We start from the raw sequence: 22775 nt of genomic DNA, 5'->3' as shown, positions 1-22775 counted from the left end.
ACATTCCAACGCATGTTACTCTTGAATCTCGAATGAACAAATCAGACCGAACGTCAACGGAAAAGGGCGTTCTGATATAATATTATAGTCTATCTAGTAAAGCGAATCCAATGACAACTGTTCGTGTTTTTCCCAAGCATTCCTTGTCGACCAGTGTGAAAATCAAATAATAATAATAATAATAATAATAACAATAATAATAATAATAATAATAATAATAATAATAATAATAATAATAATAATAATAATAATAATAATAATAATAATAATATAATAATAATAATAATAATAATAAATAATAATAATAGTTTAAAATGAATAATACTAATTAGACTATTTTTAAAAAATAATAATAATTCTAATAATGATGAAGATAATAACATAGTGTAACCTCGATCGCTCTGCATATAATATCACAAGATACAATTAAGCCATCGCATTGAAATGTGTAAAGGACAAACAATAGCTTAATAATTGTATGTTTTATGACGGCAAATTATCCGCCCTACTCTATGATGACAAAAGACCCGCTGGGTGACGCCTGGCGTCATTGTAGTTATAATTGTCTTTTTTACGTGATTAAAAAAATGTAAGCAAAAATATAATAAATGAGTTAATTAAATAATATATAAATCCATCCATTCATTTATTTATTTCTCCGCAGACAAGCCTTCCTCTCAAAATAGTAACAAAATAAAATTAAATATGCAATAAGCGCAGTGGATCATTATATTCCAGTCTATTGATGCTATGCGCTTAGATAATTTACTCACGCCATTCCGCCAGTCGGATATAACGTCCCGTCACACAAAACTGTTTGTGACCATGACCGTTTATATCCTGATTGATACAATTTAGTGAGAACTACTCATAAAAGTAGATGGCTAAAAAAAAATAGCAAAGAGGTGAGTGACGTCAACTTCGTTCCTTCTAACAACAATCCCAGGTAACACACTACATGCTTACAGTAGATACAGTGTCTCGTCTCCTTCTAGTTTCCAAATCTCGAGTTGTTTAATTTAGGCACGAGAGATTACACCCCCAGATAAATTAAAGAATAACAAGAAGAAATAGCAAAGACTTAGGCTTTTCTTAAATTTAAGTTTGGAGAAATATGGCCTGCTTTGGAAACAAATGAAATATTGTGAAGCCCATAGAGAGGTAAAACGCACATAGAAAAGGGCTAAAAAGTTCAAACGTTATATCTATAAACAATATTTTTGAGTTGTTATTTCAGCATGGCGTTTTGACCGAAGCATGATCATTTGAGTGGTGCTCTTCAAGATAAAGTGCCGCAATACTAACACTAAAAAAAAAAGTTGGCAAAAAAATTCAATTCATACACCTCTGATTAAAGATTAGTTGAGGGGAGGTTGGGCGTTCTTTATTTATTTATTAATTTTATTGAACATTTAAACAAGAAAATATATTTAGCATCTCTGAACAACGAGACCTTACTCCGGCTGTATAAAGAATATTGACGCCTACCAACTATTACCGTAGCTTATCTATCGACAGCTGTAGACGTGAATAGCTCTCTCTCTCTCTCTCTCTCTCTCTCTCTCTCTCTCTCTCTCTCTCTCTCTCTCTCTCTCTCTCTCTCTTGGGCAGCTCTATTAATGAGATACAAATTGTTAAAAAATGAACAAGATATAAAGAAAATGGCCAAAGTCTTGAAGCATGATTATTTGTAGAAATGATTTGAAATCCAAAATAGAAAAACAATTTTTAACACTAGTTTAATGAAATTTCAGAGAGATATTCTAAAATTTGTTAACAAGTATTTTTATGAGCATAATAAAAAAAGTAAGTAATCAATATCAAACTGTAGCATAAAAAAAAATAAGCACAAAGAATATAAATTAGAAATGAGCACATTAACATATCTTGCTAAACTCTGCCTTGTATCAAGTTCTTTTTACCCTAAAGCTCCTTACAGCAGATGTTGCAAGAATCTAGATAATTCCAACTTTACGAGCTTGGTGGATCAAGAGAGGAATTGTATATTTTTTATATTATCTTTTATTACTGTATCATTCTATTTTTTAAAAAAATAAGATATTCGATTTTAAAATTTCTACAGAAAGTATGTTTTAAAAAATTGTCAAACAAATAAAGGAGGGCTTTCAAATAAAAGTATTTAATAAAATACAAAATCCATGGCAACTCCTTACTGTAAGTGGGTATAAGAAAGACATGGCAGAGATTTATACTTGACAGCAAACATGGCCAGAGCATTTAGACAGGAAGCCATCTGAAAGATACATATCACAATTTATAATACAAAAAGTGGCATCCAAGTTACTTTTTAAGAAATCTTTTTATAATGCAGGAGAGAACAATTATCTTAAAACCGACCAGTTAATTATGCCTAAAGCAGATTTGGAACAAAAAAATAATTAAAGTGAATATGAAGGCTAAAATCTGTATTTTCTAGGAGCGAGTTGGATGTCTGCAGTTAATCTCATCTTCATAGCAATAAAGACGACATTAATAATTGATAATATTCATTCACATTTCGGGTGTGATTTATCTATATTACAAAAACTTTTTTTTTTGCATGGAACGAGGAAAAGAATGATTCTCCTTTTACTTTTTGGCCAGCAATATAATAACAATAAGAATAATAATGATAATAATAATAATAATGAAAATAATAATAATCATAATAATAACAATAATAATAATAATAATAATAATAATAATAATAATAATAATAATAATAATAATAATAATAATAATGATGATGATGATGATGATAATGATGATGATGATGATGATGATGATGATGATGATGATGATGATGATGATGATGATGATAATAATAATAAAATCAATTATTCTTTAAAATTGACAGTGGACATGGAACTCATAAATAATCTGAATTACCTTGAGTTTCAATAATTCTAAACCATCTCGCAGTACAACCAAATCCTGAAAATAGAATAATAAATAATGTATTATTTAATTCCTTAACTCTAATCAAGCCTGAAACATTAATTCATAAATCAATAAAATGTCTTTATTCCGACATTGAAAACATACATTTAATGGATGATTAATTATTCAGCAATATTGATACATACACTGATATTTAAATTTCAGCTTCAATAACATTTGAAAACTTCTGGAAGTAAGAGCCCTTTGGTTTTCTCCTCACTAAACTACACATATTATGAATCAACTGTTTTGTAAGGACAATATAATTGATATAAGCGTTTATGATATACAGCTTGTATTTTTTCATAAAAAGAAGCAAAGAGAATCCATGTCTTAAGTTTTAAAATATACTCACTGTGTTATCCCCAACGTAACAAGATGTTGCACCCAAATAAATTATTGACGCTGCATTTGGACATGCAGCTCCAAAAGTATGCACGTGAGCCATGACATCATGACGAAACTTTTTCTCTTCTTGGGCTGCTAGTTTGAAATCAATGTTTTCTATGTTGGCTTCCATCTCCTTAATCTGATCATTGCTAATATCAAGCCCGAGTTTCTGGAAAATAATTGAAGAGGGCAAATAAGACTATAATACTAAATGTCCAATAGATTTAAACCTAAATCTCATCTGTATTCGATACCTTATTTGATATTGATATCAACTAAAACACTTGAGCATTAGTGCAATATCCACTAAACATGCTCAAAAAGCTTTACAAGGGCTCCCTAACCAACAGCAACAATCAACCTGTAGGATGAGGAATGATGCCTATTAAGCAAAATTACAATTATTTCAGACATAGACAATTCTGTTAACAAGGCATTTGATTTACACCTAAGTACGGTGAGAGAATGTGAGTAAGCAGCCTTTTTTCCAAGGAGTCAACTATGCATCACTCTAAGCAAAACCCAGGGTCCTCAGATCCGAGGATGCGTGTCACACCACAAGACCTTATAGCTGCAAAGCATGAGAGTAGATATAATTCACTTATTATGATCAAAAGCTTTTTGACTTTAATCAAGTATGCCAAAAGATAAAAATAGCAACATTAATGCCTTACTAACAGTTCTCTTCAACCAATAAGGTTTCATTATGTCAACACATCTGCAATAACAGGTAAAATGGAAAAGGTTCTCTATAAAACATTTGTGAAACTAATAATCTTAAGAATCATCAATTATAGCAAAACATAATAGTAAATGAATAAGGCCTTGTCCTTTTTCAATCTCAGATTTATTTCAGAGATACAGAATATCGAAGAAAGACAATTGCATCATCTGTGAACAAATACATAACAGTGAAACGTAACAATAACTGATATCGTAAGGCTTTTATAATTCTCTATGCCCCCCAAGTCTTTGGATAGTGCTTTCTTGAAAAGTAGAGAACAAAGACTAATATTAAATTAGAAAAATGATGATCAGTTGCAATAATATGGTGCTTTCTTTGTACATAGAGGATAGGGATATAAATTAAAAAAGTAATACTAAATGATTTTCGAGTTTTAAGTAACATAAAATGAAAGTCATTTAATTCTTGAGCGCCTCTCAGGTAGCTGGTCCGTTTCCTACAGACCAGGCTTGTTATATGGCTGGAGGGTCATCAAAGCGCGGGGCAAGCGAGCTGTCCTAGGAGGTGGAGTTCCTTCCATAGAGAATACAGGACTAGAGACGACAACAGGTAGGAAAACGTCATCAAAAGTGGCTAGTGGAGGTCGAGCGCTGCCATTTTCTTTTTTATGCAACCAGGGACGCTGTGCGATTTAATCTCTATATGAATGACTTTGACTGAGCTCGATTAACCTTGATTTGTGGGCGGAAAATAGAAAAAAAAGGCCAGGTTTATGATGATAAACCAAATTAGACATATTAAACTACACTTTTACTTGTACATTTTAGACTTGGCTCCAATGATCGGGTTTATATTAATAACTTTAAAAAATATTATGAATAATTTATAACTCCCTTATTTGTGGGCGATTTTGTCATTCGACGTATCAATTTTTTTGTAATAAAGAGATAGGAACGTGAGAGTTATTTTTTCTGACGCGAAATTATTACTTTGTAATTTTAGCACTAAGAAAAGTAGTTGGTAAATAAATTTGGTACAACTCTTTGATCTACCGCCACCGTCCATTGGTGTAGAATTGTGAATCAAGTGTCTCAACGTCTTCGACCAATCACAGGCTATCTATCCAGCTGGCCGAAATAAAGACGCTTCTCACCGTCGATGTATTACGCTATTGTTAGGCAAGGAATATAACACCTTGTTGAGTTGGCCTAAAAGCTAAAATCTAAAAGTAAAAAATATAATTCTTAGGAATTTGAAAGTCACATTGTTGAAATCAGCTTGAAAAAAGAAGAACACTGGTACTTATTTCAGAAAAATCGGTTGAAAACCAACTGTTTTACGAATAAATTTGATTTTAAAAATTGCTTTTGTTTATTTTAGCTTTTTTAGCAGCTTTTTTATTTATCGGCCGATTTTTTTTTTGGATTTTATATCATTCTTTATATCTCAATGAGACGAGGTCAGTGATATACTTTGTTTGTTTCAAATGTAACTAGAACATAATTTGGCTTTTTTACCTATCAACCGTGCCTGGATAATATATTCAGCAACGTGGTGATTGTGACGCAACTATGCCATGAGCGTCTTCCAGTGTTTCAACGATGGTTCAGTTCATTGTTGACGGCTGTTGACGGCTGTTTAGCCATGAGTGACCGTAGAAAACGAAAAGGCGACTGCAGTCATCGTAGGGTTGGCTTATATCATCAAAGGATGTCTACATGATTGACATGGCCATATAGGGAAAGCATGATCTACTCCCCCATAAAGAATCTGAACACGTGAGGGTTAAATACGATGGCGGCGATTAGCCACTAAAAAGCGGCTGTTGTCTGGTCTGCTCCTAGAAGTCAGTGGTTCCTTCTGCGTCACCGACTGGAGCAATCGGTATGTTAGGTTGTTCGGTTGGGACGATAGTTTCGTCAGTAGGACCGTTGTTGGGTGGCTCTTCGCGTGGTGGAGCATCAGGCTGTACTGTATCTGGAGTTGCTTTCTGGCCTGCTGAGTTGGAGACCATCTTGGGTGTTGCAGGCGTTGAATTATTGCTCTTTGCCACTGTTATGGTGGGTGTAGGCAGTGTGGCTAGAGGGGCCCTGGCAATCACTGGGTGGTAGAGGTGCAGTAATTTTCTGTTTCTTAGATTTATTCTGCCTGATCTATCAACTCTGACGACATACTGGTGGCATCCAAGTTCCTGTCACTGAACACCTTAAGGAGGAGTTTGTGATCAACTGTGATAATCAGATGGGACAGCCTAGCACGAAATGACAAGTTTTGTTGAGGGCATGTACCACAGCTAGGGCCTCTCCTTCAATTGGGGCGTACCTCGCCTCTGCTGGTGGTGTAAAGCGGCTGCCCACTAATGTCACTTTCCACCCTGTTTGGCAGCAGAATGGTTTGTTTGATGCGCATGTGCAATGCTTTTGCAGGAGCCATCTTTGTTGAAATCAGTGGCCAGACATATCGGTTTGTTTTTGTCAAATATTTCCACGCCTCTCAGAATTTCTTGGACGACGATGGCCTTAGTTTCTTCAAAGAGCTTGTCTAGATCTTCAGTCAACATGAATGGTGTCTTGGGTTGGAGCAGTGTGCGGAATGGTTGCATTCTTTCTGCTGACGCAAAGACATATGCTAGCTGGTTTACAAGGCCAAACCAGCTTCTCACGTCGGTGATTGTGCGGGGTTTGGGAAATTTCTGAATTGCTTCCTAGACTTGTGGGCATGGATGAATAGTTGTTGGCGTAATTTCAAACCCTGCGAACTGGACTGTTTCTTTAGCAAAGGAGAACTTTGACGGGTTAAGAGTGACCCCATTCCTGCCACATGTATCCTTCTTCTTCTTCGTTCCCGTCACGTCACATGGTCAGTCCGGTCTGGTGAATGAAGCCCACAGTGGTCCTGAGGTCGTCCTCACTGCCATACAGCTTCTTTGAGTATGGGGTTGGGTCAGGCCAGAAGTTCCTTCTCAACTGGTTGTACTTTGGACATTCCATTAGGACATGATGTCCATTTTCATTTTCAAGTCCGCAGTCACATTGTCCAGAGGCACCTGCTCTGGACATCCTCCACATATGTTCCTTTAACTGGTTGTGTCCAGTTCTCAGTCTGAAGATGATGACCTGTTCCTTTCTGTCAAGCACCTTGATTGGGTCATTCATGTTGTATTCTGGGTGCTTCTCTCTCCATCTCTGAGACTGGATAAATTTGGCCATTTTGTTAATTTCTCCTGTTGAGTACATTGGGGAGGGTTGCTGCATGCGACTGCCTGCCTTTGCCAGTTGGTCAGCGATATGATTTCCAAGTATCCCACAGTGTCCTGGAATCCACTGCAGTACCATGTTGGTAAACTTGCTTAGCTTCATGAGGTCTTCCACCAAGGCGTCTATATCATCCGCAAAGGACATCATTATATCCTCCAGAATTTTCTTAGCATCTGTTAAAATCACTATGTGTCTTGGTTTTTCATTTTCTGAGAGGATTTGCTTAACAGCTTCATGGATTGCATCTGCCTCTGACTTGTAGATTGAAGTGCGAGTACCAGTCGGTTTGCTGATCTCCTTTTGTTGACTATTTGTGTACTCGATGTGCACTCCCAGGCCCCCGCACGTGTGTTCTTTATTGCATGAACCATCTGTATAGATTCTTGTCCATTTTTTTTCAGGGTAGTTTTGAACTATGCACTTCTGTACAGACTTCTTGATTTCTTCGCCATGTTTTTGTTTTGTTGAAATGTCACCAACGGAAGTCTTGATTTTCAAGTGATTTTGCCTTTTCCAAATTGGTACTCTGATATTTGCTTTGCATTTTTGGGTCATTATTCCGTCAAGTTCGTGATCTTTTTCAATTTGCTGGGCTCTTTCAATAAAGTGGGATCTTTTCAGCCGCCTACTTTTCTTTTGTTGCGCTCTAGCGTGAAGAGGCTGATCTGTCATTGTTTTCACGTCTGTGTATTGTTTCAAAATTTTTGATTCCCTTCTTTCTGATAGAGATGTAAGTCCTGTTATGGTTTCCATTGCATGAATCGGTGTCGATTTCATTCCTCCACTTATTATCCTCATGTTGCTGTTTTGCACTTTGTCCAGTTTTTCCATTTGAGTTTTGGAGCAGTTTCCCCATGCAGATATCCCGTATTCTAGCGCTGGTCTCACATATCCTGTGTAAGTTTGTTTCAGTATATCGGAGCTAGCTCCCCAAGTTGTTCCAGCTAGTTTTTTCAAGAGTTGTGTTCGCTTTACCCCAACTTTCTGACTGTTGCTGATTTGATTTTTCCATGTTAGTCTTGGGTCAAAATGGACTCCTAGGTATTTTGGTGCGTCGTCTTTTTCTAATTAATGGTCTTCAATACGTAGCTTTGCTTTTTCGTCTTTTGGGGAGAGGCTAAATATTGTGAACTTTGTCTTCACTGCATTTATTTTCATCGCCCAGTTGTCAGTCCATTCTTTGATATTATCCAGTGTGATTTGCATCCTGTGTTGTGCCTTGATTAAGTTTTGGTCAGAGCTAATCAGAGCTAGGTCATCTGCGTACATCGACATTTTCACTCCTCGACATAGTGTTTCTCTTATATCATTTACATAGATAAGAAATAGTGTAGGTGATAGTACTCCACCTTGTGGGACTCCATGTTTTAGTTTTGCTTCTCTACTTTTGTGACCTTGTGTTGTTACTCTTGCCTTTCTTGTTTTTAGGTAGTTTTGTATCCAGTTGAGCATGTTATGGGATACTTTTGATTTTTGTAGTTTATATACCAGACCTTTTTTCCACACTTTGTCGAATGCTTTTTCAAAGTCCACCCATACCACAATTTTTTTTCTTTCCATCCTGAAACGAGTCTTCTATTTCTTGGGATATGTAGGTTACTTGATTTTCAGTACTCCTGTGTCTTCTGAAACCAGCTTGTTCATTTATAAGCACATTATAGTTTTCAAGATACCACATCAGTCTGGAGTTGATAATTCTTTCTATCAGCTTGCACATGCAGCTTGTAAGACTTATAGGTCGGTAATTTGCGGCTTCATTTGCTTGTTTTCCTTATTTCTTAATTGGGACAATAAAAGCCTTTTTCCATATATCTGGTATTTTACCAGTTTTCCAAGTGCTGTTGTAGAGTTGTAATAGCTTCTTTTTCGCTGTCTTTCCAAGATGGATAAGCATCTCATTTGTTACTTCGTCTGGGCCTGGCGATTTCTTTGTTTTTAACACTTTGAGAGAGCTTTCTAGTTCTTCCATAGTTAGCTTCTTTGTCATTACTTCATCTATGGCTTCCTTGAGTTCCTTTTTTTGTTTTCTGCATTCTTTTCTAACCCTTTCCTTCAGTTCTTTTTCTATTGTGTTGTCACTAATTTTTTTGAACTGCTCCATGAATAGGTCTGCAGCTTGTTGTGGACTGACAAGTTCTCTTTCTTTTTCCAAAGCGGGAGGGGCGTAGTGATTCGGTTCTCTATTTAGGGCTTTTGTAAGTTTCCAAAGTTAATTTCCATCTTTTTCGAAGTTAAGGCTATGCGTTTTTTCTTTCCATGCCATTTTGGATGTCGTTGCCATTTCTTTTTTAAAGGTAGCTTCTGCCTCTTTATATGCTGCAATATTGTCATCACAGGGGTCTGCTTCAGCCTTTTCTCTTGTTTCCGATACTTCATTACTTAACTGATTAAGATCGTCTGTCCAGAGTGGTATATAAATTTTTCTTGCTCCCCTTGGGATACTTTCTTTTGCTGCTTTTAGGATGGCCTTTGTCAGTTCTTTTGCACTTTTGTTGACATTCTTGGTTTTACAGTTTATGTTTTTGCAGTGGCTGTCTGTAAGTTGTTCAAAGCTTTCCCATTTTGCTCTTTTGTAGTTCCATCTTGGGATAGTTTGTGTTTTGTTTTCATTTTGATGATAGAGGTTTGTGATGATTGGCCTATGGTCGCTACCACCCAGTTGGGGCTGTACTGTTCTATTTATCGTCTTTGCTATATCATCTGTGGCAAACGTAAGATCTGGGGTAGATGTGGTTTTCCACGCTCTTGAGAAATATGTGTCCTCATCTTCATCATCATACAATAGTTGAAGTTTTGTTTCAATTTGCCAGTTTTCTACTGTTTCACCACGTTTGTCCATATCTCCATATCCCCAGCTTTGAGAGTGACTGTTAAAGTCCCCTAGTACCAGACATCTTTCTTCCTGGATTTTTATCTTGTCTAAATGAAGCTCTTTGTTTGGTGGGCAATAGCAGTTAAAAATCAGGAGTTCTTTCTTTCCGATACATACTTTAATTTGCTGTATTTCTGATTGCTCTTGTGTATCAATTTTTATGCCTGCGGTGGGGTAGTCGTTTTTTACTAATGTCATCACGCCTCCTTTGTGATCCTTTCTATCATGCCTTATTACCTGGTACCCTCTGATGGCAAATCTCATGTTGTCCGTGAGGTGAGTTTCTTGAATGCAGGCAATTTTGATGTCCTGCTCTTTGAGTCTCTTTTCAAGGGCTATTTTCTTCTTCGCAACGCCCTCAGCATTCCATTGGAGGATTTTAATTGTGTTTGGTGTTCCAGTCGCATGTAACCTTGTTCCTCCTCCCCTGGTTCCGCAAGATGAAGTCAAGGTACCACCAGATCGCTTGGGTGGGTCATTGAGGCCCGGCACTAGGCCTGTCCGGCGGGATTCCACAGGCTTCGCACCACATCGGATTTGATTATTGTGACGTGTCATATTAGGATTTAAGCATGCAGTGGCAGTTTCCAGTTTCCTGAGATATTTGCGCCTTCCGGCCCCGCTGCTCTGTCTTCGGCGTGCTGTTTTTCAGGATTTGCTTCCTTAGCCTTTGACCATCCAAGGTCTGTCCACAAGGCAGTGGCAGTTTTGCTTCAGAGTGTCCTTCTCCTAGATCGATTGCGGTCCCCTGTTAGCGAACTCGATCTGTCCGGGTTTTTGTTCGGAGTGTCCTTCTCTTAGATGGATTGCGGTCCCCCGATGACGAGCTCCATCTACCGGTGGTCAGATGGTCTAAGTTGGGAATCCGGGAGGATATCCTGTAGAGAGTCAGTCCCTTTTCACCCCTCCCCCACGTCGTGGACAACACCCACACCCAAGGGTGTGGACTAGGGGAAGCTGAACTCGACGGTTGATTTCCTCCCTTCTTCCTTCCTTGTTGACCGTTGTAGTATCCAGAAACTTGGCTGTTTGGAAGAATCTGTCTTCCATGGATTGGGACCACATGATAGTTAGTGTCATCAATTACTTTTGTCTTGTTGCCGATGTTATTTAAGAGATATAGAATATCGAAGAAAGGCAATTGCATCTTCTGTGAACAAATACATAACAGTGAAACGTAACAATAACTGATATCGTAAGGTTTTTAAATTCTCTAAATAGAATTGAATTTCAAAACTTTTTTGTTTACACCAACGGAAACAAAATTTAATCGAGATAAAAGAAAGACAAAATTAATATAACTAACTTGCTTTGTTTTTGCAAGATAAATCCATAGTTTCCTCCTCATTGAAAACTTTTTTAAAATCTCCAAAGCTTTGTTTCATTGCAGAGCAAGCATATCGTGATGCCAGGGGAGTTCTGTTATCCAAGAAGTGTTTATTATCAGATGCCATAGCGCTTGCTGTTGCATCAGCTAAACTTTTACTTTCCAATGCACTTGCACTGGATTTTCCATCAGTCAAATTTTTACTTCCAGATGCACTTGCACTGGCTGTTTGACTAGCTACTATTGAGTTTGACAACTTTTCCATTGTTGAACCTGAAAAATAGTTTGAGAAGTTTAAAGGCACTTGCAAACTGAAAATTAAAGTGAATATTATATTCATATTTTGGTTATTTTGAAAAAATGGGTCCAAACTTTGAGATATATTGATATTCATACGCTTTTGGTGCATATCTAGTGATCTGTAATCTTTTTCTTAATAAACTTTTTTTTTAATCGGTCTTTTCACGCCACTGATTGATGACTTGACCCAGACGATTTCGCGAGAAATGAATCATGAACATTTACGAAATAATTTCAAACATAATGTTTATTTTATAGAAAACAAATGCATCTTCAATTCTAAACTGCTTTTGACGGTAGGCGTTAGGTTTTTTCTTTTTCTATCTAAATGTATGATTGACAACTTTAAAGGAGCTAAATGCTGATTCCACTAACTCACCTCAGACTCGAGTCTGAATAGTCACCCATGGCTATTCGGCTCAAAATCCAATATGCATGCACTACACAAACATGGGGGGCGGTACTTTTATCACATTGACTCAGCTCATACCCCTACTTCGGTCTGTAGAGAAGGATTGTTGACAATCTAATCGTAGCCATCGTTAACTTATAACACTAGAACCCACTGTGACGTCATTTTCTAGGTTTTTGCACCATCTAGTGAGTTGTTGTAAATAGAGCTCAAGGAAACAAGGGATACCATTGGTTGAACTGTTGAATACAACTCACGATTTGTTTACTTTTGTGCCCAAAGAGTTGTCTTTTGACGTAATTTGTTGGTCAGTCAGTGCCAGGCTATAAGATAAGATAAGTTAACAATGAACAATGGCTAAGTCTAACACTATCAAAATAAAATAAAAAAATTCGGCCTGATTTTATGTGAACATTTTGTTATGTATTTAAAAACGCTTTTTCTTTAGTTCATAGTCACTTTGGTTTTTGTTCTTTTAAATTTCTATCCAAACTTCTAATTGATCTATGATTTTGTATTTCTCGTCTAATAAAGGAGGTTTATGCTACTTTCGTCTATTTACCAATACCATTACTGTTATTTTCATTTCCATCAATTTCATGTAATTATCAATAAATAAATAAAAAGAAAAAACAAACGAAAGCTATGGCTATATTATATTGCCATGGGAGTCCACGATTTGGAATTTGAGTCCGAATAGGCGGAGACTATTCCGACTCGGTTATGAAACTAAGGAAGACCTATCGATAAATATAGAATATATTTTAGCATTCATTGTCGATTTTGATTTCATAAAAACAAGCCAACAATAATTTGTTACATTTATATTATTCACCTTTTTCATTATTTTCTTCCCTCGAACTCATTGTTGATCTTTGAAAAAAAAAAAAATAACGTGTTCACGCCCACCGCCGCATTGACAAATACGAGAACCCAGAGTAATTTCCCCCTTCTGCCGTAACTTTTCCCTGCCCTCCAATTAAGTTTTGTCTTTTTTTGTAGCCATGCCTGTATTAAAAAAAAAAAAAATAATATATATATATATATATATATATATATATATATATATATATATATATATAATATGTATTAGATATTTTGTAATGTGTATTGTTATCGTGTCAGCATTGATGAACCTTGCATCTATAGCGCTTTATTTAAGAGGTTTCCTTCACTTGTGACATTAATTAAAATTGAAAAAATAAAATGAAAAAAAAAGAGATAAGAAAGAGGCGTATATAATATACAAGTCAATGATCATAAAAAATGATGATGATAATGATGGTGATGATGATGATGATGATGATGATGATGATGATAATAATAATAATATGGTAATAATAATAATAATAATAATAATAATAATAATAATAATAATAATAATAAAAATAATAATAATAATAATAATAATAATAATGATAATAATAATAATAATAATAATAATAATAATGATAATAATAATAATAGTAATAATATAATAATAATCGTCATCATCATCATCATCATCATCATCATCATCATCATCATCATCATCATCATCATCATCATCATATATCATCATCATCATCATATATCATCATCATCATAATCAAAAGTGAGCTTTTATATCGCGCAATATCCACTGAACGTGCTCAAAGCGCATTACAAGGGTCGCTGGCCAACAGCAATACTTAACATGTAGGCCGGACATGACGACTTTTAGACGATATTGCAATTTTTCAAGCAGTGACAGCGCTGTTAATGCCCAGGTACTCATTTTACATCTGAGTACGGCGAGAGTAAAGAGCCTTTTCCAAGGACTCAACTATGCTCCGGGCGAGGCTCGAACCCAGAGCCTTCCGATCCGAAAGCGTTTGTCATACCACAAGACCACTTAGCCGTACATGTTTTATTTCAACGTAATTTTTCTAATATCTCTTCTCTCGTTAGACACTTGGTTTTAACCTACTCTTCACTTTGTTTCAATCAATTTGTTCTTTTTGCAGATGGTACGGATCCGTTTGCTGACACAAAGGAGGGTTTGATTTCTGATAGTTTTTGTCACATTCACATTTCAGACTTTTGAGCTGTATAACGATAATATGTCCTGATTTTATGAGGAGGAAAGAGGAAAGAGGAAGAGGAGAAGGTGACGGAGAACAAGAAGAGGAACGAAATGTATAAATCAAACACTGATAATACAACACCTGTTGCATCTACAAACTATCAGTGTGTAATTCGTGATTAATATCGGGTAAGATTGTCTTTAAAAAGGATTATTTTGTTATCTATTGATAGGAATCGTACAATGGATGTGGTTTGTGTGTTGTGTGTCAGGCTTATGTTACCCCATATGTGTATGAGTGTGTTTTCGCGCGCGCGCTGTGTGCGTGCGTATACGTGTGTTTGCGTGCATGTGTGTATACTTGTGTGCAGAGTGTGTCAATGTATGTATGACAAAATTTGAAATTTCCTTTAAATAGAAAACACCTAAATACATGTTATATATCCTGCAATAACAGGGCAGGCAAAAAAAAAAACAAAAACAATTCCCCAAAAAACTTAATGCAGTTTAATGTGACCCGCTGCGACACGTCGATCTGGTAACGTTTGTTTGTTTTTAAGGGTTTTACGACGCTTGCTACGCTTTTAGGTCATTTCAGCGCCTGTAAAAAGGGAGAAGATAGGATACGGTAGTTTAAAAAAAACGGATTTATGATTAATTAAAGACCCCGAGAAAAAGTAAGACAAAAGGGACTGGTTCAAATAGGGATGATGTGTGGATCCCAAGTGCAAGCTATCAACGTACTCTGTTTCAGGTCACCCAAAATCCCATCCAGACACAACCACAAGATCCCACGAAGAGGAATGCACTCAAATGCTTACGTTACCTGATGTTTAAAAATATAACAGTACAAAATAGATAGATGATTTACAAGGGGAAAAATATCACCTCCCAAAACTAATACCACACATTTACTGTTTCCCTCTCAGCCAAGGACTCCAGTCAGGGCAGGGACGAACCAAGTAATCTCATTCCAAGACAATGAAAAGCGCTTATTCATACTTGAGTGAAAGGTGATAATAATAGTGTTGATTTAGCTCCAATTATCAATATACCTAATAAAGACATTTTTAATCAAGTCTTAAAAACCAGATTGTATGATAAAATCAGGAATGATGTCTCGTGGAAGAGTACGGGCACTTGTAGAAATATATTTGGGGATGGAAATACCACGTCTGTAGGAAAACGCCAAATCAAGAATCGCCATGGAACCACGAGGAAACAGGAAGGAGTGGGCAAAGAGAGACATGGAAACAAATGTTTTAGAAAGATATTTGGGAATGGCAAGACCACGTCTGTAGGAAAACGCCAAATCAAGAATCGCCATGGAACCACGAGGAAACAGGAAGGAGTGGGCAAAGAGAGACATGGAAACAAATTTTTGCAAGAGTCGGATAAAGAATCAGAAACGGTATCATGGGGGAGTCAGCGTGACTCAGCGGTACGGTCTTTGCTTCGTACCCGAAAGGTAGCGAGTTCGATCATTCGCTTCTGCGCTGTGTGGCTTTGAGCAAGTTACCTCGCCCTAGCTCAATTTGCGGCGCCGCACTGCCTGGGTTACTCCAGTCTTCCCTTGGAATAGACCCAAGAGACAAATTTCCCCTACGGGATGAATAAAGGGAATTTTATTTATTTATTTATATATTTATTTAAGTACTAAAATTAGTTAATAACAACAGTCAAGTGGACTGGAAGCTTCAGTTTAATTCACGAAAACAGATAATATGGACGTTTCAGGTTTCCCCCTTTGTCAACAAAACATGACGATTGAAACACAATAAGAGATGAGAGAGAGGATAGCGTTATGAAGGAAAATCATTCTGAGGTTCTGATAAGAGGTCTGAATTTCGCTCCACAATCAACGCAGGCTGAGTTTTTGTATTTTTCTTTCTTGCTTTGTCTTTGACTGTTTCATACACAATTTTTCAGACCTTTATCTTACACCTTTATCTGTGCCTGCTCCCTAATTTGTCACATTAAAAGGAATTTATAATTTTAAAAAATAACTTGGGTCAAGTGTTTTATGAAAGAGAACGGGTGTAATTTCTTAAACTGACATAAACTATAAATGTTCATCTTTCTGGTTACTATTTTAAAATACATTTTCGATATCTAAATTAACCAACGCAATATTATTGTTTAAAGGGCGATGTGTCACATATGGTATTGTCTGTACAAATAAAGCTGGAGAGATGGATACATATAATAACGCTATTGCCGATTTTTAGATATCGATTCAAATAATAGACAACATTGAAAGCACAGCAGTGAAATCCCATAATCGGGAACATCTCACAACTTTTGGAAATGTGGGACAACACCAAAGAGAGTTGTTTTGTTTTTGTTTTGTTTTATTAAACGACTTCCCAAATGGATTAAAATTTACTGCAAACAGGATAGTAGTGTTTCTATGGTGGACGGGCATGAATTTGTGTATTTTTTTTGGTGTTGGTGATCGTTTGATCTTCCTTCCTTCATTGAGGTATTAATGAGTTTATTGCTCAGACAGATATCACTTTTAATAGCATTCCAATAGTTTCATTGTTATGAAGATCTATTATTTTTACCTTTCTACGCCTCATTAATTGTTTATTAATTAATTTATTTATTTCAAATACGTTTCATACCCTGCAGATGTCATTCACTGTTTTAGTTTTATTCGTGGGGGCATCTTTTATTCAAACCTTCGAAAATAAATGCTCAAAATAATTCTCATTCACATAATATAACGATTAAGACATGTCAATTAATTTAAACGAACTCAAAGTTTTGATTATAAAAATAATACTTTAGGGGGATTTGGAATTTCATTGAGTTCTAAATGCTATACAACCTACCAGGTCGAGTGAAATCGAAGTTTTTTTATATCCATCCATTGGCTTTCAATCACAGTAACGTATTGTAGACTTTAAAGGCCCAAACTAATGTGTAAACCAGATAATGTATAAAGCTTTCGTAGATATTCTTATAAATCGAAAATGGCTACAGGGTGATTATTGTATTTACCATTCTTTCTTTTATTTAAAATTTAGCTTTTAAATAGCGCAATATCCACTAAACGTGCTCAAAGCGCTTTACAAGGCGTTCCTAGCCAACAGCAACACTTACAATGTAGGAAGGGGCATGACATCTGTTAGGCGATTTTACATTGTTTTTTCGGGCAGAGACAACGCTGTTAATGCCAGCACTCGTTTTACACCTGCGTACGGTGAGAGAAAGTGAGTAAAGAGCCTTTTCCAAGGACTCAACTATGTGCCGCTCAGAGCGGGAGTCGAACCACCAGACAAACAAAGAAAAAAGAAAGCATAATAAAACAAAAAACTATCCATCTAGGTACCTCTATTGAACTAGCACTTGTCAACTTGTCAGGCTTATCTTTTTTTCCTCACTTAATCTCTTATTGGGAAACCCGATTTTCGGGACAGTTTGTGCTTGTACAATTTAGGAGACTTCCTTATTTCAATATTTATTTACACGGCTAAATATGCACAAATATGTTATGAATAATTTGAAAGGAAGAGCTCAACACCCCAGATTGATAATAATTCACAACTGGAAGGACTATCGAGACTCAACAAAGGGGTAAGATTCCTTTTTTAAAATTTAATTTCAGATTTGTTTCTCTTTTCTGTTCTTTTAATTTCTTTTCTTTTCTTTTTTTTTCATATATAATTTTTCCTTCGTAAGATTGGAATTATATATACAAAATTTTGTTCTGGATGTGTTGACGTGTCAAAGGACCCCTCATTGTCCGCCATTGCAGCTTTTCTCAAAAGATGAAAAAAAATACGTTTCACAAAGCGGTGGTTAGGACTTCACATTTCAGGGCAATCGTATTAGGACTTCACATTTCAGGGCAATCGTATTACAGTTCGGCAGGTTATTCGACTCATTGGTCCATCAGGGTCGTAAAACCGATGGAGTCGGAGTTTATCCCGGTTTCTATATCGTGAAACGGACAATAGCAATTACTTGCTACCTTTTGGATAGGACGCTAGTCTATCACAAAGTACTTCCGCCTGATCTAACAGATCCGGCTACCCATTTATTCGACTCAGTGGTAGTTTTCCGAAAAAAGGTACGGTTGTGGGATCGAAAAACAAACACAAAAAAACTGGTCCTCGTTTTAAGCGACTTAAAATGGCAATGTCGCTTGGCACATAGTTGAGTCCTTGGAAAAGGCTCTTTACTCAAATTCTCTAACACGGACTCGGGTGTAAATTGAGTACCTAGACGTCAACAGCGTTGTCTCTGTCGGAAAAAATTCTATTATCGCCTAACAGGCGTCCTCACTCGTTCTATATGTTGCGTGTTGCTGTTGTTCAGGGATCCTTTGTAAAGCGCTTTGAGCACGTTTAGTGGATATTGCGCTATATAAAAGCTCAAGCTCAAGTAAAAGTAAAAGTCAACAAATTGCTTTCTCTAAGGTTCCAATACATTCTTGGATAAGTACTCGGGATTATTATACCATCTGTTTACCAAATTCGAAGGGTACTGTCATCGATTTTTAGGTCAAAAAGTCAAATATGCAACTTATGCCAAACATTTTTTCAATTCCATTATTTTTCACAAATGGGTTGCAAATAGAGTGTCTGCTTTATTGTTTTAAAATTTGAAGTGAATTCAAGAAATATTTTTTAGTGTTACCTGGGTTAAACCTTGATCTAAATTTCAACATGTGTAAACATGTGTTTTAATCATGTTTATGATTAGCAAAGGCTCCAGAGACAGTACACCAAACGTTTACCAATATCGAATAGTATTGTCATAGATTTTAAGGTTACAATGTCAGATTTGCAAATTAAATTCAACTTCAACTTACTTTACAAATGTTCTTGATATGATGTATATGTTAGGCGCGTCGTTCTATCGATGTGCGTTTTTTGTGGATTCACAGAATGCGCAACAATCCATCAACGATCGCCCGTTCTGTATATCACAGATCGCGCAGCGCAGCGCTTGTCGTGGATCCAAATAACGCGCAACAATGCATCAATTAGTATTCCAATCGATATTATTATAGTAGGATTGGAAGAGGAATGCTTTGACGGTGCATGATAAAGTAAATGTCCATATAATATTAACAAGAAGATGACAATGGTGATGGTATAATCGATTATAAAAGGTCAAATATGCAAATTATGCCAAGAAAATACTTTTTCATAAATTAAATGGGCTTGATAAGGTATCCACTTTATTGTGCTGAAAAGTAAAAGCAAGATATAATTTTAAGATGGATTTTTAGGAGGCACTTCGAGGTACTTCTTAATTTATGAGAGCGCTTTTAAAATTTCATCTATGTTGTTGATTGGTTCTATAAGAAAACGTAACACCTTTTACTCTAAGAGATCATTGCATAAAATTATATATTTAACAACTCCCGTCTCTGAATCTCTCTCTCTCTCTCTCTCTCTCTCTCTCTCTCTCTCTCTCTCTCTCTCTCTCTCTCTCTCTCTCTCTTTCTCTCTCTCTCTCAATCTCTTCTCAAGCCATCAATACTCATTACGATCATCACTCATTACTTTTACATTTATTTATAAAGTTATATCTTTTCATTCGGCTCGTCAATGTTATTAATTGTCTTGGTTATGTTCCCAATCATCATGATGGCAGCGGCGTAAAGAACTTCTCTCGTCTTGTGAGTTAACAACGAAAACACAATTGTTATTTATTTATCAAGTTTCGGAGTTATCTCCGGGGAATCCCCCTGCATGGCATCTTCTCACTCTCAAGGGCAATAACTCATGTAAATCAAAATCAATCGCTCTTTGGGTACTGACATTTTCGCCAAATTTCGATCCAAGGGAAATAACCAACTATATTATCAAAATCACTGTTTTTGGAAGAGTTGCATTCCTGCAATTATGGCAACTTCGAGAACAACAATGTCAATTCCACCGCCAAGACCACTCTCAACATGGAAGGCAACTAAGCTTCGAATTGACGACAATTCTATCGTGACTGGACATATTTTGAAATTGCTACTGGTTTAGAAAAAAGGGATGACAGAATACGGTCTGCTCCACTCCTATCTTGCATCGGACGAGCAGCTGTGAATATTTATGATGGTTTCAATTTCGAAGGAAAAGAAGAAACGTTTGAAAATATAACTGAAAAATTTAAGCTCTTCTGTATAGGGAAAAGAAATGAAAGTTACGAGAGATATATTTTCAACTCCCGACAACAAGGACATGAAGAATCTTTTGAAGTTTACCTCTCAGAGCTGAGAAAGTTGATAAAGTCATGTAATTACGGCACTATCGAAGATGGCCTTCTCCGTGATAAAATCATCATTGGAATCAAATGTGAGGAAACAAGAAAACACCTGCTACAACAACATGACCTCACACTACAAAACGCAATTGGTACTTATCAAACGCATGAAACAGCCAAAACACAACTGCAGAGCATGACACTACCAGATCACCACATACAGAAGGTGCATCAAAGCAGCCATTGCTCATCATCTCGACATTCTAACAAAAGTCCCAATCTTCACATTCAAAACCTCAATTTTCTCAACAAAGGCATCGATCTTCTCACTCTCACCAAAAACACCAACCCTCTACACAATGGACACACTACTGCAAATTCTGTGGCAAAGGTCACGCACGCTTCAAAAGAAAAATGTCCAGCATGGAATAAAACATGCAAGAACTGCAACAGGATGAATCACTTTTCGTCATAATGCTTTCTTATTCATACGATTCAGAACGAATATAACACATCATACTCAGACGAAGACGATAATCAATATGATATGAAGCTGGGTTCAACTGCAATATCCGCTAGCATGATCGTTAACTTCAAAAAAGTTAAATTTCAACTAGTTACTGGTGCGGACGTCAACACCATAGAAAGATAAAATGTGTTTTCACAACAGATCAAACCGACATGTAAAACGTTGATCATGTGGAACAAAGAGAAACTATCTCCCATCGGTGAGGCAGTAATATAAACAAAAAATCCCAAAACTGGAAAAATGACAAACATCACTTACTCTGTTGTCGAAGATGGATTCAACAAATCTGTTAGGACTGAATACCCTCAAGGAATTGAACCTCATTAAAATCGAATGTGACAATTTCATTGCTAATGTTAAAGACAGCATAAATAATCAAATGGACATCGGTGACCTCGGTACTGCTGTACTTCATCTCGACGAAAATATTAAATCAAGAGCACTTCCATGCCGACATGTATCACTCGCATTGAAAGCAAATGAACTGGACAGATTGACATAACGAGGCATAATTGAGCCCACCACTAAACCCACTGCATGGGTAAACCAAACGGCTGTGGTTGAAAAGAAAAACGGAAATATAAGAATATGTTTAGACCCTCAGCAACTAAACAAAGCCCTCAAGCGGGAACATTACAAAATACCAACACTCGATGACATACTTCCGAATCTCAATACTCCCAAAATTTTTAGCAAATTTGACGTAAAAAAGCGCTTCATCATATCAAACTTGATGAGGAATCCTCGGAACTCACCACCAGGGACGGCTGGTAATAATGGGCAGGGTGGGCAAATACCAGCCTGTTTTTTCAGGGTATATGCTGTACTACCAGGTCCGAAATAATCTAATTTAAATTATGTAATTTCAAAAGTTACTACTTAAACGTGATACTTCGTACTGAAATCAATTTGTGTTTATTTTTGATAGATTGCGAATCACCATGCACCCCGTAATGCATAAACCAGGATACGCTCCTGTTCTTTTTTATCACCCCCCCCCCCCCCCCCGCCCAACCACTCCACTCCGCCCACATCGTCATCTCATCGTCTCGTCGCCTTACGGCGAACTAACTCCGATTTTTGCTGTCTGGCCTCTCTAGTACTAGGTCGGGCTAATTCAAATGAGCCCACCTTATTAACCAGTGAACACTTAATAGAAATTTTGGCAAACGAACTTTTTCTTATTTATTGCCTTACTTGTGCTGGTACCATTGATGTAATGACGTTGGGAAGGTTCCAGTATTGAATTAAATCTATTAATTTACTAATTTTATATCAATTTAGTATTAATTTGTGTTGTTTTTATATATGTGTTTATCCATTTAAACTATTTCTTTTTTCCTCGTTTTCTTTAGTGCTTCACAAAACTCATTTATTTAAATTGTTTTCTTATTTGTTTTGTTGTTGTTGTTGTTTTTTTGTTTTTTTTTTTTTGGGGGGGGGTTAACAAATTAATGTGTTAGTTCTTTTTTTTAATTTTTTAAGTAATTACCGCTGTATTTTTATTGCCAGACAAAATAATTTTGCAAAACAATGTAATTTTCTATTTTATTCCCTCTAATAAAACAAAACACTTTTATTCAAAAGTCACGACTTAATAAATATATAAAATACAACCACCATTTTGGTTTTCTCAACAATTGAATTAGTATACGAGAAATACTCTTCTGAGAAATGAGAGAGTTGAATTCTAAGTTATAGAGGAAATAGATACGTTTAAAGGAAGGGTGGGCAGATTCCGTACTTGCCCGTCCTGAAGCTAATACATACATAAGGTAGTTCGTGATGAAGAGGCGGGAAGCTAGG

The 22775-nt window shown here is 36.4% G+C and overlaps 2 protein-coding genes across 3 annotated transcripts in view; both read right to left on the bottom strand.

The window, feature by feature from the left end:
* The window catches only part of LOC144973291 (uncharacterized), a 128864-nt gene that overhangs the window by 9880 nt on the left and 96209 nt on the right, over positions 1-22775 (bottom strand). The gene's annotated exons all lie outside the window — the stretch shown is intronic.
* On the bottom strand, positions 2131-5077 carry LOC144974172 (adenylosuccinate lyase-like). 2 transcript variants are annotated; one of them, XM_078917089.1, is made up of 4 exons: positions 5005-5077; positions 3296-3499; positions 2890-2934; positions 2131-2254 (listed from the first exon to the last, which is right to left on the bottom strand). In XM_078917089.1, the coding sequence occupies exons 2-4, from the start codon at positions 3458-3460 to the stop codon at positions 2171-2173; spliced, it is 294 nt and encodes a 97-aa protein (XP_078773215.1). In that variant the 5' UTR covers positions 3461-3499; positions 5005-5077; the 3' UTR covers positions 2131-2170. The 2 variants fall into 2 exon arrangements, with proteins under 2 accessions (XP_078773215.1, XP_078773216.1); XM_078917090.1 differs by lacking the exon at positions 5005-5077 and adding an exon at positions 4520-4662.

Source organism: Berghia stephanieae, chromosome 5 (genome assembly GCF_034508935.2).
Source record: "Berghia stephanieae isolate SIO BIC M18660-M18661 chromosome 5, UCSD_Bste_1.3, whole genome shotgun sequence".
Taxonomy (NCBI): Eukaryota; Metazoa; Mollusca; class Gastropoda; order Nudibranchia; family Aeolidiidae; genus Berghia; species Berghia stephanieae.
This window is presented reverse-complemented; position numbering and strand designations above follow the sequence as displayed.